Here is a 26,882-nt window from a genome sequence, read left to right on the forward strand (position 1 = left end):
GACTGATTGGCCAAAGGGTTTTTAAGTTATGGCCCATATTCTAAAAAGTTAATGCACACCACACAAATGGCCATAGCATTAGCTCTTTGAGCCTTTGGCTCAGAAGAGCTGACAAGCTAGATTCAAAGATGGATACCCAAAAGCGGAGCAGGCAGACGGACAGTCATACAGATGGTATAGACATCCAGATCAAAACACATGTGCAACTTCTAATCAGAGTACCGGTATATATGTTACAAATGTAGTTTAAAAACATCATTCTTCAACTTTAATTTAAATACCGTATAATCCCTATTAACCGCCTCTGCCCCTATAAGCGCCCCCTTAGATATTTTTGAATTGTTAGGAAATAACGGCCCGCTGTACAGTTATTAAAATCAACTAGAATCGTATAAAAAAAATTGGATAAAGTGAAAATAAATCTTGTCTATTCTCCAATTTCTCAATGGAAAATGAATGATTTAGCCTAATTTGGGTGGATTATCCTCACTTTGATTAAGAAAAGCTGGAAATTATTTTAGTGGTTCTTTTCATTCATATTTTTTTTTTCAAAAGATTTTTTTAAGTTAAAATATTTCATTAAATATCATAAAGAGAATACCAAAACAACAGCCCCCTTTTCGCAATTTTCTAAGCACCCGAGCCGGTTAATAGGGATTATACGGTATATGTATTCAAGCAAAATTCGATTCCTGGGTTTAAATTTTATTCACTTATTATTTTAATCTTTCATTAAGTGTAATTCTGAATCATATTTTCTTACACAAACCGAAAATGTAATAACAGAGCTACGGAGCTTATAACTTTCAAGGCAGCGGATAGATATTATAATCTCTTGGCAAAGTGTCTGTATAGACAGATTAAAATACAAGGTATTTCCAATGCATGCAAGGTATTTCTGTTTAATGTATAATTATTCACAATTGCTCTTTATCATTATGATCATTAAAAAGGTCTTTATGCCTTGTATCTGCCTGGTAAACATTCTCACTCCCATGATTTGTTAACATCAGATCTTGTCTCTGAAATTGAGTAAAACTGATTTAAATACAAGAAATATAATTCAAAGAAAAATGCTATCAATATATTTTATTACAAGTCACCAAAAACATTTATTGAAAACACTAAAAACATTTACTGAACCCAACAGCTGAAAAAAAACCCTCCACTTTTTGCAACCTTTGATTAAGGATATTGGATTAAAAATGATTAGAATTATTTTTACTTTAAGTAATGATGTGAATTCACAAATGTAAGAATTACGAAACATAAGAGTTAATTTTATAAGATTTTAACCAAATTTCGCAAAAAAAATTTTTTTTTTAATAAAATGACAAAATAATTCCTAAATTTTCATTATTCATTTAACAATATTTTGCTCACATTACTCATAATGATAATAACCAATTAATGTGACTTACCCATCTATAATTAGCTGACATGTGACTTACCATTCTATAATTAGCTGACATTTGACTTACCCATCTATAATTAGTTGACATGTGACTTTAAAATACCCATCTATATTTAGCTGACATGTGACTTACCCATCTATATTTAGCTGACATGCAAATCACCCGTCTATATCTAGCTGACATGTGACTCACCCGTCTATATTTAGCTGACATGTGACCTACCCATCTATATTAAGCTGACATGAGACTTACGCATCTATATATAGCTGACATGTGACTTACTCGTCCATAATTATCTGACATGTGACTTACCCGTCTATATTTAGCCTCCCTATAACATCCCTCACCATAGATATCAGTCCTTCGTGTTCCTGTGGGGAGTCCAGGATCAGGTTATGTAGCTTTGCCATATAGTTGTCTATTGTGTCCAGTGAGGGGCATTCATTGGTTCCTAGAAAATAAAACAACTGATATATTACAATAAAAACTGGATGGACAAACAAAAAATGCCACATGAACATTTTCCACAGTACAGATATTTGATAAAATTAAACTTGAGACACTTGGCAACAACAGTCATTTTGTTTTTGCCATGGTACTTTTCACCAGATTTCTCCCCTGTAGTTTTTTTTTGTGACCAAACCCTACCTCCAGTGTCAAGATTTGAACAATTTAGAAACTATATTACCTTCAGTAGCTTCAACATCAATTTTAGCTTTTATGGTCAAGTAATTTTTGGATACCGTATAATCCCTATTAACCGCCCCAGCCGCTTAGAAAATTGCAAAGGGGGCGGTTATTTTGGTGTTTTCTTTATGATATTTAATGTCATATTTTAGCTTCAGAAAATTGTTTGAAAATTTAAAGAAAATACAAGAAACAACTAAGATAATGTCTAACTTTACTTAACGTGAAGATAATCCACCCAAATTATGCTAAATCGTTCATTTTCCACTGCGAAACTGAATGATAGACAAATTTCATTTAACTTTCTTCATTTTTTTGATACAATTCTAGTTGATTTTAGTCACTAACAGGGGGCCCTTATTTCCTGACAATTGAAAAAGACTTCAGGGGGTGCTTACAGGGGTAGGGGTGGTAAATAGGGATTATATGGTATATTCATGCTTTCTATGTGTCTAAATAATGATACAGTACTGAGTTTTTAATTACCTAGCTGCAATAATGTAGCCCTCTTCAATTTTTTTTTTTGGGGGGGGGAGGGCTACAACTCTTTAGGGTCTCTATAATGGAGCAGATGCGGCAGTGGATCATTCCTGCACGGATTTCGGCTCAAATTATCAGTAAACGGCTATTTTATTATTATCACTTACCTGGAATCCAAATATGTAATTATGCAAAACATAAATCAATCCAGAAATATTCACAACGACCCATATATCTGTTATTTTTTGTGTGTGTCAACAACCTAACCTGAATTTATCCGCCATGTTTACAGACCTTATTGGATTGTATTTTGGGACAGCCAATGAGAGTTTAGGTTCTACAGGAGCAGATCTACTAGGAATTCCCTTATTCTAAGCATATGTATCGCTGTTTGCGCAAAAATAACACTTGAAATGGTTTTATCTATGGTTGTTTTTTGTAATTTATTGTAGCTAATGCGTTTATAAACTTCGACATTAGCTTCATTTTGTTGTTCCAAATTTCAAGCAAAAGTCTCACTACGTCACGCGGAAACTGGTCATGGCTGCTGAATATTGCAGCTGGGAAAGACACAGATTTATTTTACATTGTTTTCAAGTTTAACAGGCTATGTTGTTGACAGTGAATAAAAATTCTGTCTTATAAGAAGTAAGTTTAATGTAAAAATAATTTATTTTGCCTCCAATCACCCAAATCAAAAAAATATATTTGCACCATTATGGAGATGCGATGGAATTGTAGCCCTCTCCAGAAAACATCAGATAAAAAAAAATCGGAGAGGGTTATATTATTGCAGCTATTAATTACCTGGTAATGGTACAGTACTAAAGCTGTTAGTTAGAGTCACTCTCAGGGTATCAAGATGACCCTGTAGTGCCATGTTGGTACTGCGTTGTTGTACTGCCTCTATCTCTAACTTCTCTATGGCGTGTTTCATACTCTCTATGTGTTTACTCAGGATAGCGTTCTGTTCTTCTAACTCTGTCGTCTGTTTCCTCATCTGTCTCAGCTCTCCCTCTCTCACTGAAAACAAAAAGTAACAAAATAACAACAGCTCCCTTCCTCTCACTGAAATAACAAAAAGCATTAAATCAAAATGACAACAGCTCTCCCTCTCTCACTGAAAAACAAAATAATCAAATAACAACAGCTCTCCCTCTCTCACTGAAATAAAATAACCAAATAACAACAGCTCCCCTCCTCTCACTGAAATAAAATAACCAAATAACAACAGCTCTCCCTCTCTCACTGAAATAAAATAAACAAATAACAACAGCTCTCCCTCTCTCACTGAAATAAAATAACCAAATAACAACAGCTCCCCTCCTCTCACTGAAATAAAATAACCAAATAACAACAGCTCCCCTCCTCTCACTGAAAACAAAGAGGATTAAACCGAAATATCAACATTTTCCTTTCTCTCACAGACACCCCCCCCCCAATAAAAAAAATAAAATAACAGTGGATTCCTTTCTCTCACTGAAAAAAAAATTAAAAACAACAGCTCTCCATCTCTTACTAAAAAAATAACAATAAATGTCCATCTCTTCCGGAAAAAAAAAAAAACAGATGTCAATAGCACTCTGTCTCTCACTGAAATGAAATCACCAAATAACAAGTTTCTCTCCTGTCCGAGAAAAAATAATGATGAGATGGATTCTCTGTATGATATTTGATTTGAAAAAAGATAAATTCAAAGAACCACTAAAATAATGATTAACTTAACTTTAAGTGAAGATAATCCACCCTGATTATGCTAACTGATTCATTATCCACCAAGAAATTGGATAACAGACAAGTTTTATTATCATTTTCTTCAAATTTTGGCAGACTTTTGATATGATTTTAGATTATTTTAATCACTGTACAGGAGGCCCTTATTTCTTGACAACAGACCCGTTTACCTTTATTGTCATCTCTCAGTACTTTTGATCAGATTTACCTTTTTTGTCATCTCTCAGTACTTTTGATCAGATTTACCTTTTTTGTCATCTCTCAGTACTTTTGATCAGATTTACCTTTATTGTCATCTCTCAGTACTTTTGATCAGATTTACCTTTTTGTCATCTCTCAGTACTTTTGATCAGATTTACCTTTTTTGTCATCTCTCAGTACTTTTGATCAGATTTACCTTTATTGTCATCTCTCAGTACTTTTGATCAGATTTACCTTTTTTGTCATCTCTCAGTACTTTTGATCAGATTTACCTTTTTTGTCATCTCTCAGTACTTTTGATCAGATTTACCTTTTTTGTCATCTCTCAGTACTTTTGATCAGATTTACCTTTTTTGTCATCTCTCAGTACTTTTGATCAGATTTACCTTTATTGTCATCTCTCAGTACTTTTGATCAGATTTGTCCGTGAGATTTAACATTTGCTAGTGAGATTTCACTTTCCATTGATTTTGCGTATATAATTAGAGAAAAACTGCTTTTTTGATTACGCAAATATTTTTTCAGTCATGTTTCAGCAGATCATAATGAAACCTAACTGTTAAATTCCAAAAAAACATATTTCTGTATTTTCATAATGGCAAAACATGAGACGTATTTTGGATTTAAAAAAATACGGAGAAATAGTAAGAGTAAATAGCTCTGTGAGAATTGAGAAAGAAAAAGGGGTGCGCTTATAGGGGCAGGAACATTTAATAGGGATTATATGGTAATAAAACTAATCCCTACCTTTATTGTGGTCTAAGAATTCCTCAGTAAAGATAGGAATGTCAAACGCCCCCTTGTCATCTTCATCTCTCTCTCCCATCAACTGGAAAAACAAAACTCAATACTGATACAAAAAATAGCCATTCTTTATTTCTGACCTGAACTATAAATTGAAAAAATGTTATTAACAGTGGAATTTTTTTTTTAACTTAAATTAAATTGTTCTACCTCTAATGAACTGCCTTGGGCTTCCATTTCTGAAATCACAAAATAGAATTTAGTGGTATGGCACAAATGTTCTTGTTTTTTTATTCTTTCTAACAATCTTCAATATATTTTTTTTTCAAATGCTAACTCAAGAAATTCTGGGAAGAAAATTACATCAAAGAGTTTACAAACATACAGACATTTGGAGGATATTTTGTACAGGGAAAAAGTGTCCTTGTTTATAACTCTTATATTGTTTCTATCTTGAAGTTGAACAATTTGTACCTTCTTGTTTTTGATATGTTTCCATTTCACGTTCATACCTACCTCTCAATTTCTTCTTTTTCTGGGATTTGATCACTTTGTAGGTCTCTGTTTTCTGGTAAGGTCTGTATTAATACCTACCCCTCATTTTCTTCTCTTTCTGTGATTTAAACAGTTTGTAGGTCTCTGTTTTCTGGTAAGGTCTGTATTAATACCTACCTCTCATTTTCTTCTCTTTCTGTGATTTAAACAGTTTGTAGACCTCTGTTTTCTGGTAAGGTCTGTATTAATACCTACCTCTCATTTTCTTCTCTTTCTGTGATTTAAACAGTTTGTAGGTCTCTGTTTTCTGGTAAGGTCTGTATTAATACCTACCTCTCATTTTCTTCTCTTTCTGGGATTTAAACAGTTTGTAGGCCTCTGTTTTCTGGTAAGGTCTGTATTAATACCTACCTCTCATTTTCTTCTCTTTCTGTGATTTAAACAGTTTGTAGGTCTCTGTTTTCTGGTAAGGTCTGTATTAATACCTACTCCTCATTTTCTTCTCTTTCTGTGATTTAAACAGTTTGTAGACCTCTGTTTTCTGGTAAGGTCTGTATTAATACCTACCTCTCATTTTCTTCTCTTTCTGTGATTTAAACAGTTTGTAGGTCTCTGTTTTCTGGTAAGGTCTGTATTAATACCTACTTCTCATTTTCTTCTCTTTCTGTGATTTAAACAGTTTGTAGGCCTCTGTTTTCTGGTAAGGTCTGTATTAATACCTACCCCTCATTTTCTTCTCTTACTGTGATTTAAACAGTTTGTAGGTCTCTGTTTTCTGGTAAGGTCTGTATTAATACCTACCTCTCATTTTCTTCTCTTTCTGTGATTTAAACAGTTTGTAGGCCTCTGTTTTCTGGTAAGGTCTGTATTAATACCTACCTCTCATTTTCTTCTCTTTCTGTGATTTAAACAGTTTGTAGGTCTCTGTTTTCTGGTAAGGTCTGTATTAATACCTACCTCTCATTTTCTTCTCTTTCTGGGATTTAAACAGTTTGTAGGCCTCTGTTTTCTGGTAAGGTCTGTATTAATACCTACCCCTCATTTTCTTCTCTTTCTGTGATTTAAACAGTTTGTAGGCCTCTGTTTTCTGGTAAGGTCTGTATTAATACCTACCTCTCATTTTCTTCTCTTTCTGGGATTTAAACAGTTTGTAGGCCTCTGTTTTCTGGTAAGGTCTGTATTAATACCTACCCCTCATTTTCTTCTCTTTCTGTGATTTAAACAGTTTGTAGGCCTCTGTTTTCTGGTAAGGTCTGTATTAATACCTACCCCTCATTTTCTTCTCTTTCTGTGATTTAAACAGTTTGTAGGTCTCTGTTTTCTGGTAAGGTCTGTATTAATACCTACCCCTCATTTTCTTCTCTTTCTGTGATTTAAACAGTTTGTAGACCTCTGTTTTCTGGTAAGGTCTGTATTAATACCTACCTCTCATTTTCTTCTCTTTCTGGGATTTAAACAGTTTGTAGACCTCTGTTTTCTGGTAAGGTCTGTATTAAAACCTACCTCTCATTTTATTCTCTTTCTGGGATATAAACAGTTTGTAGGTCTCTGTTTTCTGGTAAGGTCTGTATTAATACCTACCTCTCATTTTCTTCTCTTTCTGGGATTTAATCAGTTTGTAGGTCTCTGTTTTCTGGTAAGGTCAGTATTAATACCTACCTCTCATTTTCTTCTCTTTCTGTGATTTAAACAGTATGTAGACCTCTGTTTTCTGGTAAGGTCAGTATTAATACCTACCTCTCATTTTCTTCTCTTTCTGTGATTTAAACAGTTTGTAGGTCTCTGTTTTCTGGTAAGGTCTGTATTAATACCTACCTCTCATTTTCTTCTCTTTCTGGGATTTAAACAGTTTGTAGGTCTCTGTTTTCTGGTAAGGTCTGTATTAATACCTACCCCTCATTTTCTTCTCTTTCTGTGATTTAAACAGTTTGTAGGTCTCTGTTTTCTGGTAAGGTCTGTATTAATACCTACCTCTCATTTTCTTCTCTTTCTGTGATTCAAACAGTTTGTAGACCTCTGTTTTCTGTCTGTATTAATACCTACCCCTCATTTTCTTCTCTTTCTGTGATTTAAACAGTTTGTAGGCCTCTGTTTTCTGGTAAGGTCTGTATTAATACCTACCTCTCATTTTCTTCTCTTTCTGTGATTTAAACAGTTTGCAGGCCTCTGTTTTCTGGTAAGGTCTGTATTAATACCTACCTCTCATTTTCTTCTCTTTCTGTGATTTAAACAGTTTGTAGACCTCTGTTTTCTGGTAAGGTCAGTATTAATACCTACCTCTCATTTTCTTCTCTTTCTGTGATTTAAACAGTTTGTAGACCTCTGTTTTCTGGTAAGGTCAGTATTAATACCTACCTCTCATTTTCTTCTCTTTCTGTGATTGAAACAGTTTGTAGGTCTCTGTTTTCTGGTAAGGTCTGTATTAATACCTACCTCTCATTTTCTTCTCTTTCTGTGACTTAAACAGTTTGTAGACCTCTGTTTTCTGGTAAGGTCTGTATTAATACCTACCCCTCATTTTCTTCTCTTTCTGGGATTTAAACAGTTTGTAGGCCTGTGTTTTCTGGTAAGGTCTGTATTAATACCTACCTCTCATTTTCTTCTCTTTCTGTGATTTAAACAGTTTGTAGACCTCTGTTTTCTGGTAAGGTCTGTATTATTACCTACCCCTCATTTTCTTCTCTTTCTGGGATTTAAACAGTTTGTAGGTCTCTGTTTTCTGGTAAGGTCTGTATTAATACCTACCTCTCATTTTCTTCTCTTTCTGTGATTTAAACAGTTTGTAGGTCTCTGTTTTCTGGTAAGGTCTGTATTAATACCTACCTCTCATTTTCTTCTCTTTCTGTGATTTAAACAGTTTGTAGGTCTCTGTTTTCTGTCTGTATTAATACCTACCTCTCATTTTCTTCTCTTTCTGGGATTTAAACAGTTTGTAGGTCTCTGTTTTCTGGTAAGGTCTGTATTAATACCTACCTCTCATTTTCTTCTCTTTCTGTGATTTAAACAGTTTGTAGGTCTCTGTTTTCTGGTAAGGTCTGTATTAATACCTACCTCTCATTTTCTTCTCTTTCTGTGATTCAAACAGTTTGTAGGTCTCTGTTTTCTGGTAAGGTCTGTATTAATACCTACCTCTCATTTTCTTCTCTTTCTGTGATTTAAACAGTTTGTAGGTCTCTGTTTTCTGTCTGTATTAATACCTACCCCTCATTTTCTCCTCTTTCTGTGATTTAAACAGTTTGTAGGTCTCTGTTTTCTGTCTGTATTAATACCTACCCCTCATTTTCTTCTCTTTCTGTGATTTAAACAGTTTGTAGACCTCTGTTTTCTGTCTGTATTAATACCTACCTCTCATTTTCTTCTCTTTCTGGGATTTAAACAGTTTGTAGGTCTCTGTTTTCTGTCTGTATTAATACCTACCCCTCATTTTCTTCTCTTTCTGTGATTTAAACAGTTTGTAGGCCTCTGTTTTCTGGTAAGGTCTGTATTAATACCTACCTCTCATTTTCTTCTCTTTCTGTGATTCAAACAGTTTGTAGGTCTCTGTTTTCTGTCTGTATTAATACCTACCCCTCATTTTCTTCTCTTTCTGTGATTTAAACAGTTTGTAGGCCTCTGTTTTCTGGTAAGGTCTGTATTAATACCTACCCCTCATTTTCTTCTCTTTCTGTGATTTAAACAGTTTGTAGACCTCTGTTTTCTGGTAAGGTCTGTATTAATACCTACCTCTCATTTTCTTCTCTTTCTGGGATTTAAACAGTTTGTAGGTCTCTGTTTTCTGTCTGTATTAATACCTACCCCTCATTTTCTTCTCTTTCTGTGATTTAAACAGTTTGTAGGCCTCTGTTTTCTGGTAAGGTCTGTATTAATACCTACCCCTCATTTTCTTCTCTTTCTGTGATTTAAACAGTTTGTAGACCTCTGTTTTCTGGTAAGGTCTGTATTAATACCTACCCCTCATTTTCTTCTCTTTCTGTGATTTAAACATTTTGTAGGCCTCTGTTTTCTGGTAAGGTCTGTATTAATACCTACCTCTCATTTTCTTCTCTTTCTGTGATTTAAACAGTTTGTAGGTCTCTGTTTTCTGGTAAGGTCTGTATTAATACCTACCTCTCATTTTCTTCTCTTTCTGTGATTTAAACAGTTTGTAGACCTCTGTTTTCTGGTAAGGTCTGTATTAATACCTACCTCTCATTTTCTTCTCTTTCTGGGATTTAAACAGTTTGTAGGTCTCTGTTTTCTGGTAAGGTCTGTATTAATACCTACCTCTCATTTTCTTCTCTTTCTGGGATTTAAACAGTTTGTAGGTCTCTGTTTTCTGGTAAGGTCTGTATTAATACCTACCTCTCATTTTCTTCTCTTTCTGGGATTTAAACAGTTTGTAGGCCTCTGTTTTCTGGTAACGTCTGTATTAATACCTACCTCTCATTTTCTACTCTTTCTTTGATTTAAACAGTTTGTAGGCCTCTGTTTTCTGGTAAGGTCTGTATTAATACCTACCCCTCATTTTCTTCTCTTTCTGGGATTTAAACAGTTTGTAGGCCTCTGTTTTCTGGTAAGGTCTGTATTAATACCTACCTCTCATTTTCTTCTCTTTCTGGGATTTAAACAGTTTGTAGGCCTCTGTTTTCTGGTAAGGTCTGTATTAATACCTACCCCTCATTTTCTTCTCTTTCTGGGATTTAAACAGTTTGTAGGCCTTTGTTTTCTGGTAAGGTCTGTATTAATACCTACCTCTCATTTTCTTCTCTTTCTGTGATTTAAACAGTTTGTAGGTCTCTGTTTTCTGGTAAGGTCTGTATTAATACCTACCTCTCATTTTCTTCTCTTTCTGTGATTTAAACAGTTTGTAGGCCTCTGTTTTCTGGTAAGGTCTGTATTAATACCTACCCCTCATTTTCTTCTCTTTCTGTGATTTAAACAGTTTGTAGGTCTCTGTTTTCTGGTAAGGTCTGTATTAATACCTACCTCTCATTTTCTTCTCTTTCTGTGATTTAAACAGTTTGTAGGTCTCTGTTTTCTGTCTGTATTAATACCTACCTCTCATTTTCTTCTCTTTCTGTGATTTAAACAGTTTGTAGGCCTCTGTTTTCTGGTAAGGTCTGTATTAATACCTACCTCTTATTTTCTTCTCTTTCTGTGATTTAAACAGTTTGTAGGTCTCTGTTTTCTGGTAAGGTCTGTATTAATACCTACCCCTCATTTTCTTCTCTTTCTGTGATTTAAACAGTTTGTAGACCTCTGTTTTCTGGTAAGGTCTGTATTAATACCTATCTCTCATTTTCCTCTCTTTCTGGGATTTAAACAGTTTGTAGGTCTCTGTTTTCTGGTAAGGTCTGTATTAATACCTACCTCTCATTTTCCTCTCTTTCTGGGATTTAAACAGTTTGTAGGTCTCTGTTTTCTGGTAAAGTCTGTATTAATACCTACTCCTCATTTTCTTCTCTTTCTGTGATTTAAACAGTTTGTAGGTCTCTGTTTTCTGGTAAGGTCTGTATTAATACCTACCTCTCATTTTCTTCTCTTTCTGTCATTTAAACAGTTTGTAGGTCTCTGTTTTCTGGTAAAGTCTGTATTTATACCTACCTCTCATTTTCTTCTCTTTCTGTGATTTAAACAGTTTGTAGGCCTCTGTTTTCTGGTAAGGTCTGTATTAATACCTACCTCTCATTAACCTCTCTTTCTGTGATTTAAACAGTTTGTAGGCCTCTGTTTTCTGGTAAGGTCTGTATTAATACCTACCTCTCATTTTCTTCTCTTTCTGTGATTTAAACAGTTTGCAGACTTCTGTTTTCTGGTAAGGTCTGTATTAATACCTACTCCTCATTTTCTTCTCTTTCTGTGATTTAAACAGTTTGTAGACCTCTGTTTTCTGGTAAAGTCTGTATTAATACCTACCTCTCATTTTCTTCTCTTTCTGGGATTTAAACAGTTTGTAGACCTCTGTTTTCTGGTAAGGTCTGTATTAACACCTACCTCTCATTTTCTTCTCTTTCTTGGATTTAAACAGTTTGTAGACCTCTGTTTTCTGGTAAGGTCTGTATTAATACCTACCCCTCATTTTCTTCTCTTTCTGTGATTTAAACAGTTTGTAGGCCTCTGTTTTCTGGTAAGGTCTGTATTAATACCTACCTCTCATTTTCTTCTCTTTCTGTGATTTAAACAGTTTGTAGGCCTCTGTTTTCTGGTAAGGTCTGTATTAATACCTACCTCTCATTTTCTTCTCTTTCTGGGATTTAAACAGTTTGTAGACCTCTGTTTTCTGGTAAGGTCTGTATTAATACCTACCTCTCATTTTCTTCTCTTTCTGTGATTTAAACAGTTTGTAGACCTCTGTTTTCTGGTAAGGTCTGTATTAATACCTACCTCTCATTTTCTTCTCTTCCTGTGATTTAAACAGTTTGTAGGTCTCTGTTTTCTGGTAAGGTCTGTATTAATACCTACCTCTCATTTTCTTCTCTTTCTGTGATTTAAACAGTTTGTAGGCCTCTGTTTTCTGGTAAGGTCTGTATTAATACCTACCTCTCATTTTCTTCTCTTTCTGGGATTTAAACAGTTTGTAGGCTTCTGTTTTCTGGTAAGGTCTGTATTAATACCTACCTCTCATTTTCTTCTCTTTCTGTGATTTAAACAGTTTGTAGACCTCTGTTTTCTGGTAAGGTCTGTATTAATACCTACCCCTCATTTTCTTCTCTTTCTGTGATTTAAACAGTTTGTAGACCTCTGTTTTCTGGTAAGGTCTGTATTAATACCTACCTCTCATTTTCTTCTCTTTCTGTGATTTAAACAGTTTGTAGGTCTCTGTTTTCTGGTAAGGTCTGTATTAATACCTACCTCTCATTTTCTTCTCTTTCTGTGATTTAAACAGTTTGTAGGCCTCTGTTTTCTGGTAAGGTCTGTATTAATACCTACCTCTCATTTTCTTCTCTTTCTGTGATTTAAACAGTTTGTAGGTCTCTGTTTTCTGGTAAGGTCTGTATTAATACCTACCCCTCATTTTCTTCTCTTTCTGTGATTTAAACAGTTTGTAGGCCTCTGTTTTCTGGTAAGGTCTGTATTAATACCTACCTCTCATTTTCTTCTCTCTCTGTGATTTAAACAGTTTGTAGACCTCTGTTTTCTGGTAAGGTCTGTATTAATACCTACCCCTCATTTTCTTCTCTTTCTGTGATTTAAACAGTTTGTAGACCTCTGTTTTCTGGTAAGGTCTGTATTAATACCTACCCCTCATTTTCTTCTCTTTCTGTGATTTAAACAGTTTGTAGACCTCTGTTTTCTGGTAAGGTCTGTATTAATACCTACCTCTCATTTTCTTCTCTTTCTGGGATTTAAACAGTTTGTAGGTCTCTGTTTTCTGGTAAAGTCTGTATTAATACCTACCTCTCATTTTCTTCTCTTTCTGTGATTTAAACAGTTTGTAGGCCTCTGTTTTCTGGTAAGGTCTGTATTAATACCTACCTCTCATTTTCTTCTCTTTCTGTGATTTAAACAGTTTGTAGGTCTCTGTTTTCTGGTAAGGTCTGTATTAATACCTACCTCTCATTTTCTTCTCTTTCTGTGATTTAAACAGTTTGTAGGTCTCTGTTTTCTGGTAAGGTCTGTATTAATACCTACCTCTCATTTTCTTCTCTTTCTGTGATTTAAACAGTTTTTAGACCTCTGTTTTCTGGTAAAGTCTGTATTAATACCTACCTTTCATTTTCTTCCCTTTCTGTGATTTAAACAGTTTGTAGGTCTCTGTTTTCTGGTAAAGTCTGTATTAATACCTACCTCTCATTTTCTTCTCTTTCTGTGATTTAAACAGTTTGTAGACCTCTGTTTTCTGGTAAGGTCTGTATTAATACCTACCCCTCATTTTCTTCTCTTTCTGTGATTTAAACAGTTTGTAGGTCTCTGTTTTCTGGTAAGGTCTGTATTAATACCTACCTCTCATTTTCTTCTCTTTCTGTGATTTAAACAGTTTGTAGGTCTCTGTTTTCTGGTAAGGTCTGTATTAATACCTACTTCTCATTTTCTTCTCTTTCTGTGATTTAAACAGTTTGTAGGTCTCTGTTTTCTGGTAAGGTCTGTATTAATACCTACCTCTCATTTTCTTCTCTTTCTGTGATTTAAACAGTTTGTAGGTCTCTGTTTTCTGGTAAGGTCTGTATTAATACCTACTCCTCATTTTCTTCTCTTTCTGTGATTTAAACAGTTTGTAGACCTCTGTTTTCTGGTAAGGTCTGTATTAATACCTACCTCTCATTTTCTTCTCTTTCTGGGATTTAAACAGTTTGTAGGTCTCTGTTTTCTGGTAAGGTCTGTATTAATACCTACCTCTCATTTTCTTCTCTTTCTGTGATTTAAACAGTTTGTAGGTCTCTGTTTTCTGGTAAGGTCTGTATTAATACCTACTCCTCATTTTCTTCTCTTTCTGGGATTTAAACAGTTTGTAGGTCTCTGTTTTCTGGTAAGGTCTGTATTAATACCTACCTCTCATTTTCTTCTCTTTCTGTGATTTAAACAGTTTGTAGGTCTCTGGTTTCTGGTAAAGTCTGTATTAATACCTACTCCTCATTTTCTTCTCTTTCTGGGATTTAAACAGTTTGTAGGCCTCTGTTTTCTGGTAAGGTCTGTATTAATACCTACCTCTCATCTTCTTCTCTTTCTGGGATTTAAACAGTTTGTAGGTCTCTGTTTTCTGGTAAGGTCTGTATTAATACCTACCTCCCATTTTCTTCTCTTTCTGGGATTTAAACAGTTTGTAGGTCTCTGTTTTCTGGTAAGGTCTGTATTAATACCTACCCCTCATTTTCTTCTCTTTCTGTGATTTAAACAGTTTGTAGGCCTCTGTTATCTGGTAAGGTCTGTATTAATACCTACCTCTCATTTTCTTCTCTTTCTGGGATTTAAACAGTTTGTAGGTCTCTGTTTTCTGGTAAGGTCTGTATTAATACCTACCTCTCATTTTCTTCTCTTTCTGTGATTTAAACAGTTTGTAGACTTCTGTTTTCTGGTAAGGTCTGTATTAATACCTACTCCTCATTTTCTTCTCTTTCTGTGATTTAAACAGTTTGTAGACCTCTGTTTTCTGGTAAAGTCTGTATTAATACCTACCTCTCATTTTCTTCTCTTTCTGGGATTTAAACAGTTTGTAGGTCTCTGTTTTCTGGTAAGGTCTGTATTAACACCTACCTCTCATTTTCTTTTCTTTCTTGGATTTAAACAGTTTGTAGACCTCTGTTTTCTGGTAAGGTCTGTATTAATACCTACCCCTCATTTTCTTCTCTTTCTGTGATTTAAACAGTTTGTAGACCTCTGTTTTCTGGTAAGGTCTGTATTAATACCTACCTCTCATTTTCTTCTCTTTCTGTGATTTAAACAGTTTGTAGGCCTCTGTTTTCTGGTAAGGTCTGTATTAATACCTACCTCTCATTTTCTTCTCTTTCTGTGATTTAAACAGTTTGTAGGTCTCTGTTTTCTGGTAAGGTCTGTATTAATACCTACCTCTCATTTTCTTCTCTTTCTGGGATTTAAACAGTTTGTAGGCCTCTGTTTTCTGGTAAGGTCTGTATTAATACCTACCTCTCATTTTCTTCTCTTTCTGGGATTTAAACAGTTTGTAGACCTCTGTTTTCTGGTAAGGTCTGTATTAATACCTACCTCTCATTTTCTTCTCTTTCTGGGATTTAAACAGTTTGTAGGTCTCTGTTTTCTGGTAAGGTCTGTATTAATACCTACCCCTCATTTTCTTCTCTTTCTGTGATTTAAACAGTTTGTAGACCTCTGTTTTCTGGTAAGGTCTGTATTAATACCTACCTCTCATTTTCTTCTCTTTCTGGGATTTAAACAGTTTGTAGGCCTCTGTTTTCTGGTAAGGTCTGTATTAATACCTACCTCTCATTTTCTTCTCTTTCTGTGATTTAAACAGTTTGTAGGCCTCTGTTTTCTGTCTGTATTAATACCTACCTCTCATTTTCTTCTCTTTCTGGGATTTAAACAGTTTGTAGGTCTCTGTTTTCTGTCTGTATTAATACCTACCCCTCATTTTCTTCCCTTTCTGTGATATAAACAGTTTGTAGGCCTCAGTTTTCTGGTAAGGTCTGTATTAATACCTACCTCTCATTTTCTTCTCTTTCTGTGATATAAACAGTTTGTAGGTCTCTGTTTTCTGGTAAGGTCTGTATTAATACCTACCTCTCATTTTCTTCTCTTTCTGTGATTTAAACAGTTTGTAGACCTCTGTTTTCTGGTAAGGTCTGTATTAATACCTACCTCTCATTTTCTTCTCTTTCTGAGATTTAAACAGTTTGTAGACCTCTGTTTTCTGGTAAGGTCTGTATTAATACCTACCTCTCATTTTCTTCTCTTTCTGTGATTTAAACAGTTTGTAGACCTCTGTTTTCTGTCTGTATTAATACCTACCTCTCATTTTCTTCTCTTTCTGTGATTTAAACAGTTTGTAGACCTCTGTTTTCTGTCTGTATTAATACCTACCTCTCATTTTCTTCTCTTTCTGTGATTTAAACAGTTTGTAGGTCTCTGTTTTCTGGTAAGGTCTGTATTAATACCTACCTCTCATTTTCTTCTCTTTCTGAGATTTAAACAGTTTGTAGGCCTCTGTTTTCTGGTACGGTCTGTATTAATACCTACCTCTCATTTTCTTCTCTTTCTGAGATTTAAACAGTTTGTAGGCCACTGTTTTCTGTCTGTATTAATACCTACCCCTCATTTTCTTCTCTTTCTGGGATTTAAACAGTTTGTAGGCCTCTGTTTTCTGGTAAGGTCTGTATTAATACCTACCTCTCATTTTCTTCTCTTTCTGTGATTTAAACAGTTTGTAGGTCTCTGTTTTCTGTCTGTATTAATACCTACCTCTCATTTTCTTCTCTTTCTGTGATTTAAACAGTTTGTAGACCTCTGTTTTCTGGTAAGGTCTGTATTAATACCTACCTCTCATTTTCTTCTCTTTCTGTGATTTAAACAGTTTGTAGGCCTCTGTTTTCTGGTAAGGTCTGTATTAATACCTACCTCTCATTTTCTTCTCTTTCTGTGATTTAAACAGTTTGTAGGCCTCTGTTTTCTGGTAAGGTCTGTATTAATACCTACCTCTCATTTTCTTCTCTTTCTGTGATTTAAACAGTTTGTAGGCCTCTGTTTTCTGGTAAGGTCTGTATTAATACCTACCTCTCATTTTCTTCTCTTTCTGTGATTTAAACAGTTTGTAGACCTCTGTTTTCTGGTAAGGTCTGTATTAATACCTACCTCTCATTTTCTTCTCTTTCTGTGATTTAAACAGTTTGTAGACCTCTGTTTTCTGTCTGTATTAATACCTACCCCTCATTTTCTTCTCTTTCTGTGATTTAAACAGTTTGTAGGCCTCTGTTTTCTGGTAAGGTCTGTATTAATACCTACCTCTCATTTTCTTCTCTTTCTGTGATTTAAACAGTTTGTAGGTCTCTGTTTTCTGTCTGTATTAATACCTACCCCTCATTTTCGTCTCTTTCTGTGATTTAAACAGTTTGTAGGTCTCTGTTTTCTGTCTGTATTAATACCTACCTCTCATTTTCTTCTCTTTCTGTGATTTAAACAGTTTGTAGACCTCTGTTTTCTGTCTGTATTAATACCTACCTCTCATTTTCTTCTCTTTCTGGGATTTAAACAGTTTGTAGGTCTCTGTTTTCTGTCTATATTAATACCTACCCCTCATTTTCTTCTCTTTCTGTGATTTAAACAGTTTGTAGGCCTCTGTTTTCTGGTAAGGTCTGTATTAATACCTACCCCTCATTTTCTTCTCTTTCTGTGATTTAAACAGTTTGTAGACCTCTGCTTTCTGGTAAGGTCTGTATTAATACCTACCTCTCATTTTCTTCTCTTTCTGGGATTTAAACAGTTTGTAGGTCTCTGTTTTCTGTCTGTATTAATACCTACCCCTCATTTTCTTCTCTTTCTGTGATTTAAACAGTTTGTAGGCCTCTGTTTTCTGGTAAGGTCTGTATTAATACCTACCTCTCATTTTCTTCTCTTTCTGTGACTTAAACAGTTTGTAGGCCTCTGTTTTCTGGTAAGGTCTGTATTAATACCTACCTCTCATTTTCTTCTCTTTCTGTGATTTAAACAGTTTGTAGGTCTCTGTTTTCTGGTAAGGTCTGTATTAATACCTACCTCTCATTTTCTTCTCTTTCTGTGATTTAAACAGTTTGTAGGTCTCTGTTTTCTGGTAAGGTCTGTATTAATACCTACCTCTCATTTTCTTCTCTTTCTGTGATTCAAACAGTTTGTAGGTCTCTGTTTTCTGGTAAGGTCTGTATTAATACCTACCCCTCATTTTCTTCTCTTTCTGTGATATAAACAGTTTGTAGGTCTCTGTTTTCTGGTAAGGTCTGTATTAATACCTACCCCTCATTTTCTTCTCTTTCTGTGATTTAAACAGTTTGTAGGCCTCTGTTTTCTGGTAAGGTCTGTATTAATACCTACCTCTCATTTTCTTCTCTTTCTGTGATTTAAACAGTTTGTAGGTCTCTGTTTTCTGGTAAGGTCTGTATTAATACCTACCTCTCATTTTCTTCTCTTTCTGTGATTTAAACAGTTTGTAGGTCTCTGTTTTCTGGTAAGGTCTGTATTAATACCTACCTCTCATTTTCTTCTCTTTCTGGGATTTAAACAGTTTGTAGGTCTCTGTTTTCTGGTAAGGTCTGTATTAATACCTACCTCTCATTTTCTTCTCTTTCTGTGATTTAAACAGTTTGTAGGTCTCTGTTTTCTGGTAAGGTCTGTATTAATACCTACCTCTCATTTTCTTCTCTTTCTGGGATTTAAACAGTTTGTAGGTCTCTGTTTTCTGGTAAGGTCTGTATTAATACCTACCTCTCATTTTCTTCTCTTTCTGTGATTTAAACAGTTTGTAGGCCTCTGTTTTCTGTCTGTATTAATACCTACCTCTCATTTTCTTCTCTTTCTGGGATTTAAACAGTTTGTAGGTCTCTGTTTTCTGTCTGTATTAATACCTACCCCTCATTTTCTTCCCTTTCTGTGATATAAACAGTTTGTAGGCCTCAGTTTTCTGGTAAGGTCTGTATTAATACCTACCTCTCATTTTCTTCTCTTTCTGTGATTTAAACAGTTTGTAGGCCTCTGTTTTCTGGTAAGGTCTGTATTAATACCTACCTCTCATTTTCTTCTCTTTCTGTGATTTAAACAGTTTGTAGGCCTCTGTTTTCTGGTAAGGTCTGTATTAATACCTACCTCTCATTTTCTTCTCTTTCTGTGATTTAAACAGTTTGTAGGTCTCTGTTTTCTGGTAAGGTCTGTATTAATACCTACCTCTCATTTTCTTCTCTTTCTGTGATTTAAACAGTTTGTAGACCTCTGTTTTCTGGTAAGGTCTGTATTAATACCTACCTCTCATTTTCTTCTCTTTCTGAGATTTAAACAGTTTGTAGACCTCTGTTTTCTGGTAAGGTCTGTATTAATACCTACCTCTCATTTTCTTCTCTTTCTGTGATTTAAACAGTTTGTAGGCCTCTGTTTACTGGTAAGGTCTGTATTAATACCTACCCCTCATTTTCTTCTCTTTCTGGGATTTAAACAGTTTGTAGGCCTCTGTTTTCTGGTAAGGTCTATATTAATACCTACCTCTCATTTTCTTCTCTTTCTGTGACTTAAACAGTTTGTAGACCTCTGTTTTCTGGTAAGGTCTGTATTAATACCTACCTCTCATTTTCTTCTCTTTCTGTGATTTAAACAGTTTGTAGACCTCTGTTTTCTGGTAAGGTCTGTATTAATACCTACCTCTCATTTTCTTCTCTTTCTGTGATTTAAACAGTTTGTAGACCTCTGTTTTCTGGTAAGGTCTGTATTAATACCTACCTCTCATTTTCTTCTCTTTCTGTGATTTAAACAGTTTGTAGACCTCTGTTTTCTGTCTGTATTAATACCTACCTCTCATTTTCTTCTCTTTCTGTGATTTAAACAGTTTGTAGGTCTCTGTTTTCTGGTAAGGTCTGTATTAATACCTACCTCTCATTTTCTTCTCTTTCTGTGATTTAAACAGTTTGTAGACCTCTGTTTTCTGGTAAGGTCTGTATTAATACCTACCTCTCATTTTCTTCTCTTTCTGTGATTTAAACAGTTTGTAGACCTCTGTTTTCTGGTAAAGTCTGTATTAATACCTACCTCTCATTTTCTTCTCTTTCTGTGATTTAAACAGTTTGTAGACCTCTGTTTTCTGGTAAGGTCTGTATTAATACCTACCTCTCATTTTCTTCTCTTTCTGTGATTTAAACAGTTTGTAGACCTCTGTTTTCTGGTAAGGTCTGTATTAATACCTACCCCTCATTTTCTTCTCTTTCTGAGATTTAAACAGTTTGTAGGCCTCTGTTTTCTGGTAAGGTCTGTATTAATACCTACCTCTCATTTTCTTCTCTTTCTGTGATTTAAACAGTTTGTAGGTCTCTGTTTTCTGGTAAGGTCTGTATTAATACCTACCTCTCATTTTCTTCTCTTTCTGTGATTTAAACAGTTTGTAGGCCTCTGTTTTCTGGTAAGGTCTGTATTAATACCTACCTCTCATTTTCTTCTCTCTCTGTGATTTAAACAGTTTGTAGGCCTCTGTTTTCTGGTAAGGTCTGTATTAATACCTACCTCTCATTTTCTTCTCTTTCTGGGATTTAAACAGTTTGTAGGTCTCTGTTTTCTGGTAAGGTCTGTATTAATACCTACCTCTCATTTTCTTCTCTTTCTGGGATTTAAACAGTTTGTAGGTCTCTGTTTTCTGGTAAGGTCTGTATTAATACCTACCTCTCATTTTCTTCTCTTTCTGGGATTTAAACAGTTTGTAGGCCTCTGTTTTCTGGTAAGGTCTGTATTAATACCTACCCCTCATTTTCTTCTCTTTCTGGGATTTAAACAGTTTGTAGGTCTCTGTTTTCTGGTAAGGTCTGTATTAATACCTACCTCTCATTTTCTTCTCTTTCTGTGATTTAAACAGTTTGTAGGCCTCTGTTTTCTGGTAAGGTCTGTATTAATACCTACCTCTCATTTTCTTCTCTTTCTGTGATTTAAACAGTTTGTAGACCTCTGTTTTCTGGTAAGGTCTGTATTAATACCTACCTCTCATTTTCTTCTCTTTCTGTGATTTAAACAGTTTGTAGGCCTCTGTTTACTGGTAAGGTCTGTATTAATACCTACCTCTCATTTTCTTCTCTTTCTTGGATTTAAACAGTTTGTATGCCTCTGTTTTCTGGTAAGGTCTGTATTAATACCTACCTCTCATTTTCTTTTCTTTCTGGGATTTAAACAGTTTGTAGGTCTCTGTTTTCTGGTAAGGTCTGTATTAATACCTACCTCTCATTTTCTTCTCTTTCTGGGATTTAAACAGTTTGTAGGTCTCTGTTTTCTGTCTGTATTAATACCTACCTCTCATTTTCTTCTCTTTCTGTGATTTAAACAGTTTGTAGGCCTCTGTTTTCTGGTAAGGTCTGTATTAATACCTACCCCTCATTTTCTTCTCTTTCTGGGATTTAAACAGTTTGTAGACCTCTGTTTTCTGTCTGTATTAATACCTACCTCTCATTTTCTTCTCTTTCTGTGACTTAAACAGTTTGTAGGCCTCTGTTTTCTGGTAAGCTTCCATCTCCCGGTTATAACGTTCCTTGTCTTTCTCTGCCTCATCTAAGAATCTCTGTAATGTACCAACTTATATTAACATGCAATACAGTAATATACCTTCAGTTAATAATAAAATACCAAAAACCTAAATCTTGATCAATTCTACAGTAAACTAATAATATATCATGGCATATACAGTAAAGTGAAGTCTGGAATACCAAAATCATTGTAACTTGAAGTTCCAAGAGAGTGTGTATTATTATCCAAAACAGTGACACTCACAGTAGAATTGAAATTACTCAATTTCTTTCAAGAAGAAAAATAAATGTCGCCCTTCAGTGTTTGCTTGCTTTAGATCCTCATTAATATGCAATACAATTTTTTTGTAATCATTAACAATTTAAGAATTTTAAGAAAAACTCCCAAACTTTTCCTGTTTTAATATTTAATGCAGTTTTTATAAAGAGTTCTTCTTTCCTGGGAGATTCAAATAGTCTAACAATGACCTTGACCCAGCCTCCTTAAAAGTAAAGTGGTCTACTCACTTTAACCATACTGACCTATTTTGACAGGACACATCATGACCACAAAACTGACTACAATACATCCACACTGACCTGTTTCTTGTGCTGGGGTAACTTTGTCCACTCTGCCCCTAACACTCGGATCATTTCAGCGAAGGCCATGGTGGGATTTTCTCGTCGTAGGATCTCTCGACGCTCATTAAGGAAGTGTAGGTAGCCATTCAGTGCAGGCTTTGGAGCGTTAGAGTCTCTCATCTTCTTCCTCTTCTTTCCTTTAGGCCAGCCCCCTTTCTTCTTCTGTGTAATGAAAACAGGAAGCCCATGGGCCACATCGCTCACCTGAGTAGCTTTGACCATGCTGTTCTTTACCAGATTTCCCCTTTGTAATAACCTTATGTGATTCCAAATTATGGCCCCGTCCTACCCGGGGGTCATGATTTGAACAATTTAGAATCTACACTATCCCAGGATGCTTCCACATAAGTTTCAGTTTTTCTGGCCCAGTGGTTTTTGAAAAGAAGACTTTTAAAGAATTTTCCTTAAGAATCTTCCTATATAATTTAATTTTAGTTGTAACACATCATTTGATTGGTTAAACGGTTTTATCCATTTTGTATAACATAACTTGCCTACGTCACAATGAGTTACGTCAAAAACATATTACTCCGCTTGACGTTAATTTTAAAATAATGCTCAATTTCAAACCTTTTTCCGGAGGAAATATTGTCTTATTGTCTACCCTGAAAATTAAATTATAAGGAATGAAGCTTATTTCAACTTATGTTATCCGATATAACATAACTTTGGGCAAACATAAGTTGAAATAAGCTTCATTCCTTAAATACTGTATAAGTGGAAAATTTAGCGATTTCTCCTTAAAAACTGGTATTTTATTTTTTGTGAGAAGTAATTTTAGCGATCTTAAAATGCTCACTTCACAAGCTAGTACAAATAACACGGAATTCAATTTTACCGATATTCAATTTTAGTGATCTCAACAGCCTTGCTAATAATGCCAAAATTAAATCCACGCTAAAATTTCTATTTACACAGTATATTTCTTTGTAAAATTTTGATTCCCTATTGTGGCCCAACCCAACCCCCAGATGTCATGATTTGAATAATTTAGAATCTACATTACCACAGGATGCTTCCACATAATTTTCAGCTTTTCTGGCCCAGTGGTTCTTGAGAAGAAGATTTTTAAAGTTTGTTCCTATATATTTCTATGTAAAACTTTGATTCCCTATTGTGGCCCCACCCAACCCTTGGGGGTCACAATTTTAACAATTTAGAATCTACACTACCCCAGGATGCTTCCACGTAAGTTTCATCTTTTCAGCTTTTCTGGCCCAGTGGTTCTTGAGAAGAAGATTTTTGAAGTTTGTTCCTATATATTTCCATGTAAAACTTGGATTCCCTATTGAAACTTGGATTCCCTATTAAAAATTTGATTACCTATTGTGGCCCCGCCCATAACCCTGGGTCATGATTTGAATAATTTAGAATCTACACTACCCCAGGATGCTTCCACATAAGTATTAGTTTTTCTGGCCGAGGGATTCTTGAGAAGATTTTTCAAGTTTTTTTTTTTCTATACCTTTCTATGTAAAACTTTGATTACCTATTGTGGCCCCGCCCAACCCTGAGGGGTCATGATTTGAAGAATTTAGAATTTACACTATTCAATGATGCTTCCACTAAAGTTTCAGCTTTTCTGGCCCAGGGGTTCTTGAGAAGCAGATTTTTAAAGTTTTTTTTTTCTATGAATTGCTATGTAAAACCTTGATTCCCTATTATGGCCCCGCCCGACCCCCTGCGGTCATGATGTACATAAGTTAGAATCTACACTATCCCAGGATGCTTCCATACAAGTTTCAGCTTTTTCTGGCCCAGTGGTTCTTGAGAAGATTTTTTCAAGACCCCAACCTATTTTTGTCTTTTCTTGATTATCTCCCCTTGGGAGGGGACTTGACCCCCTCATTTTTACAGTTTAAACCCCCCTTCACCCAAAGATGCTTTGTTCCAAGTTTGATTAAAATTGGTCCAGTGGTTCTTGAGTAGAAGTCGAACATGTGAAAAGTTTACAGACGGACGGACAGCTAGACGGACAAAATGTGATCAGAAAAGCTCATTTGAGCCCTCGGCTCAGGTGAGCTAAAAAAACTTTTACTGGGCATTGTCGCAAACCAGGGCCAAACCATACAGTCCTCTCACATTCTGACTGTGGTTACATTAGAAGAGTATAGAGAGACTTACGTAAATATTGAAGATTACAACACTTTTTGTGATCAAGCAGCTATGGGTAGGAGAGAGCTATGTGGAATCTGGACCGTGGATTAACACGATGTTAAGTGGTTTACATAAAATGAATGCCTTATGACGCTGTCCCTAAAGATATGATTGGTTGGCCTGTCATGACCGACTGCCTGAAAATATTTACTAAATTTTTATAAAATTTCCTTTTCATACTGCTCAGCTTTATTTACAACCATTACTTACCCCTGTGATGTCAATTTGACCTGTGTGATGTCACAAAGACCTTGACTCATCTGACCTTGACTAACCTGTGTGATGTCAGAAAGACCTTGACCTTGACTTACCCCTGTGATGTCAATTTGACCTTGACTCACCTCTGTGATGTTAATTTGACCTTGACCTTGGCTCACCTCTGTAGGGGTTGAACCATCCACTTCTGAAGTTGGTTGAAGTCCAACTGAAAACAAACAAGATAAACAATATCACTTTCTATTGTTTATTTATATAAGCAACAAGAAAAAAGTTTTCATAATTATTTTATTATCCTTACTCTGTATCTGAGCATTATGAACTTTAAACTTTAAGACGACCATTCAAGCAATAGATGTAACATTTACCTGTCAACAGGTGTAACATTTACCTGTGGGGAGATCAGACATTGTGGGGGGTAGAACCAGGCTGTTATCTGCAGAGGAAAACCTACAAAATTACAATAATCACACTGTTATAAGGGAGGAAAACCTACAAAATTACAATAATCAGCAGTTGATTTAAATTCACACTTAAACAGGTTTATCAAATAGATGTTTAATAAACAACATGTTTATAAACTTACGACGGTTCCACGGCTATCCCCTCCTTTGAGGCTTCATCATCGAATCCCTCCAGATTGAGCTTGACCAGCGTTACATTGGCATTGTTACCATGGCTACCTAAGTCCATCATCTTGTACCTACAGACAAACAAGAGTTACAATACCCTATAAAATGAACTACTGTAGAAGCACTTAATTTCGTGGGGATAAAATTTTGTTAATTTGTCATCAAAAATAGTTTCTTTGGCATTTAATTTGAATTCGTTGTTTTGAATGTAATCCTATTCAATATATAGTCATATAAAATTTCATGTTGGATTTAATTTCTTTGATAATTGTTAACAACAAAATAAACGAAATTTAATCCAAGGCGAATATTTGTGCTTTTACAGTATGTCACATATTAAAACATGTCAAAACAGTACTAGTGAGATAGGGAAAAGGACATACTGTAAATTCCTTATTTTTGCGAGTACTTTTCATAGTGAAATGGCTCTTACACGTCAAATCATGAGAATAATTATTCGCAATTGGACGATGATCAAGAGAATAAGTGAATATCTTACTCTTCAGGTGTCTAAATCATTGTATTGACCTCTAAAAAAAACAGCAATAATATGCACTCAAACTGTGGGGAATACAAGAATTTATTGTTGGATTGCTGCAATTTTAAACAGCATAAAAATTGTCCATTAATTCATTATCATGAAATTTATGGCCAGCTCGGTACAAGAGCCCCCCGTGCACACGGACGCACCTGATAATTCTATATTAATTTGCAAGCCAGGAGTGAAATGGATTCAAATTCAAAGTCCCTTGTTCTTATTGTAATAGGATAAGCTACTCGACAGACATGACTGATGTACGACCTATCTATTTCCAATATACCAGGCCAGAGGAGAACCAGTTTTAGAGAGTACACGCGGTGGATAGTTGATCGACAACAGCAACAGAGCTAGTGCCCATTTACAGTTTCACACAGACTTCTAAGAACCTGGTAATTGTAATATTTTATGTTCAATAAATATTACCACATTATTTTTCTGGGTACCTGTAAAGTGCGAAACGAAATAGAAATGAAACAAAACTAACTGAAATGAAACGAAATCTGCCAAAACGAAATCTACCGAAATGAAACCTACCGAAACGAAATCAAGATGAAACGAAATAAAAACAAAACCTGCCAAACGAAACTTTCAGAATGTTTATATGGTCTTTTTTTACTTCATATGAAATTTATATAGTTCAAGCACCACAGGCAATTGTTTCGCTTCAAGCTCAAACATAGGCGTCAGAAGGAAATTGAAAGTGGGGTGGGGGGGGGGGCTTAACCAACAAAAAACCCCCAAATTTTCAATGCCTATATAATAATATATCTTTGCAAAAAAAGTGGGAGGGGGGGGGCTACCTAACCCCCTCCCGACGCCTATGTCATATTTTTTTTAATATCTTACTAAATAATTTACCTCCCTTAGTGAAGAGTCAATCCTCCTAAATGTCTATAAAAAAAACTAATCACAATCTGCTCTTCATTAAAATATTTCTGACATTTTGCACTTTTTTGACCCCTACATCAGGATTAGTTAGAATTGTCTAACTTAATTTGTCTTAAGAAAGCCATTTTTGTGATAAAGACCTTTATTCTGTATTCAGTTTTATTCTACCGTCTTCAGGAGCCACTATATTCAGCATTGAGCAAATATGCTTTGATAACCACACAAATCATCAAGTTCCAAATGACAGTCCCGCCCAAAAGTGACATTTTTATCATGAATTAATCTTATGAGCCCCCAGTGCCCCGTAACTCGATTTTAACAAGACGAAGCTAAGTATGCTAAATATAGGGAAACAAGAAGCAGAACATGTGCTTGTGTTGACATTACCAATACTTCCTAGAGGGTCTGCAACAATGGAGGGTTCTACCAAGAAATGGACGAAGGCGGA

The 26,882-nt window shown here is 35.2% G+C and overlaps 1 protein-coding gene across 3 annotated transcripts; it reads right to left on the reverse strand.

The window, feature by feature from the left end:
* Window positions 1–696: 696 nt before the first annotated feature.
* LOC134274849 (high mobility group protein 20A-like) lies at window positions 697–26,882 on the reverse strand. Of its 3 annotated transcripts, none has more exons than XM_062757092.1 (11): window positions 26,822–26,882; window positions 24,960–25,076; window positions 24,765–24,823; window positions 24,535–24,581; window positions 21,959–22,162; window positions 21,300–21,414; window positions 5,472–5,500; window positions 5,265–5,346; window positions 3,390–3,605; window positions 1,728–1,866; window positions 697–1,022 (listed from the first exon to the last, which is right to left on the reverse strand). In XM_062757092.1, exons 2-11 carry the CDS (start codon window positions 25,067–25,069, stop codon window positions 1,010–1,012), a joined length of 1,014 nt encoding a protein of 337 aa, XP_062613076.1. In that variant the 5' UTR covers window positions 25,070–25,076; window positions 26,822–26,882; the 3' UTR covers window positions 697–1,009. The 3 variants fall into 3 exon arrangements, with proteins under 3 accessions (XP_062613076.1, XP_062613074.1, XP_062613077.1); XM_062757090.1 differs by having other exon boundaries at window positions 24,499–24,581; XM_062757093.1 differs by lacking the exons at window positions 697–1,022; window positions 1,728–1,866; window positions 3,390–3,605 and adding an exon at window positions 3,673–3,872 and having other exon boundaries at window positions 24,499–24,581.

Source organism: Saccostrea cucullata, unplaced genomic scaffold (genome assembly GCF_032062105.1).
Source record: "Saccostrea cucullata isolate Sc308-1 unplaced genomic scaffold, CSIRO_AGI_Scuc_v1 ctg7292, whole genome shotgun sequence".
Lineage (NCBI taxonomy): Eukaryota > Metazoa > Mollusca > Bivalvia > Ostreida > Ostreidae > Saccostrea > Saccostrea cuccullata.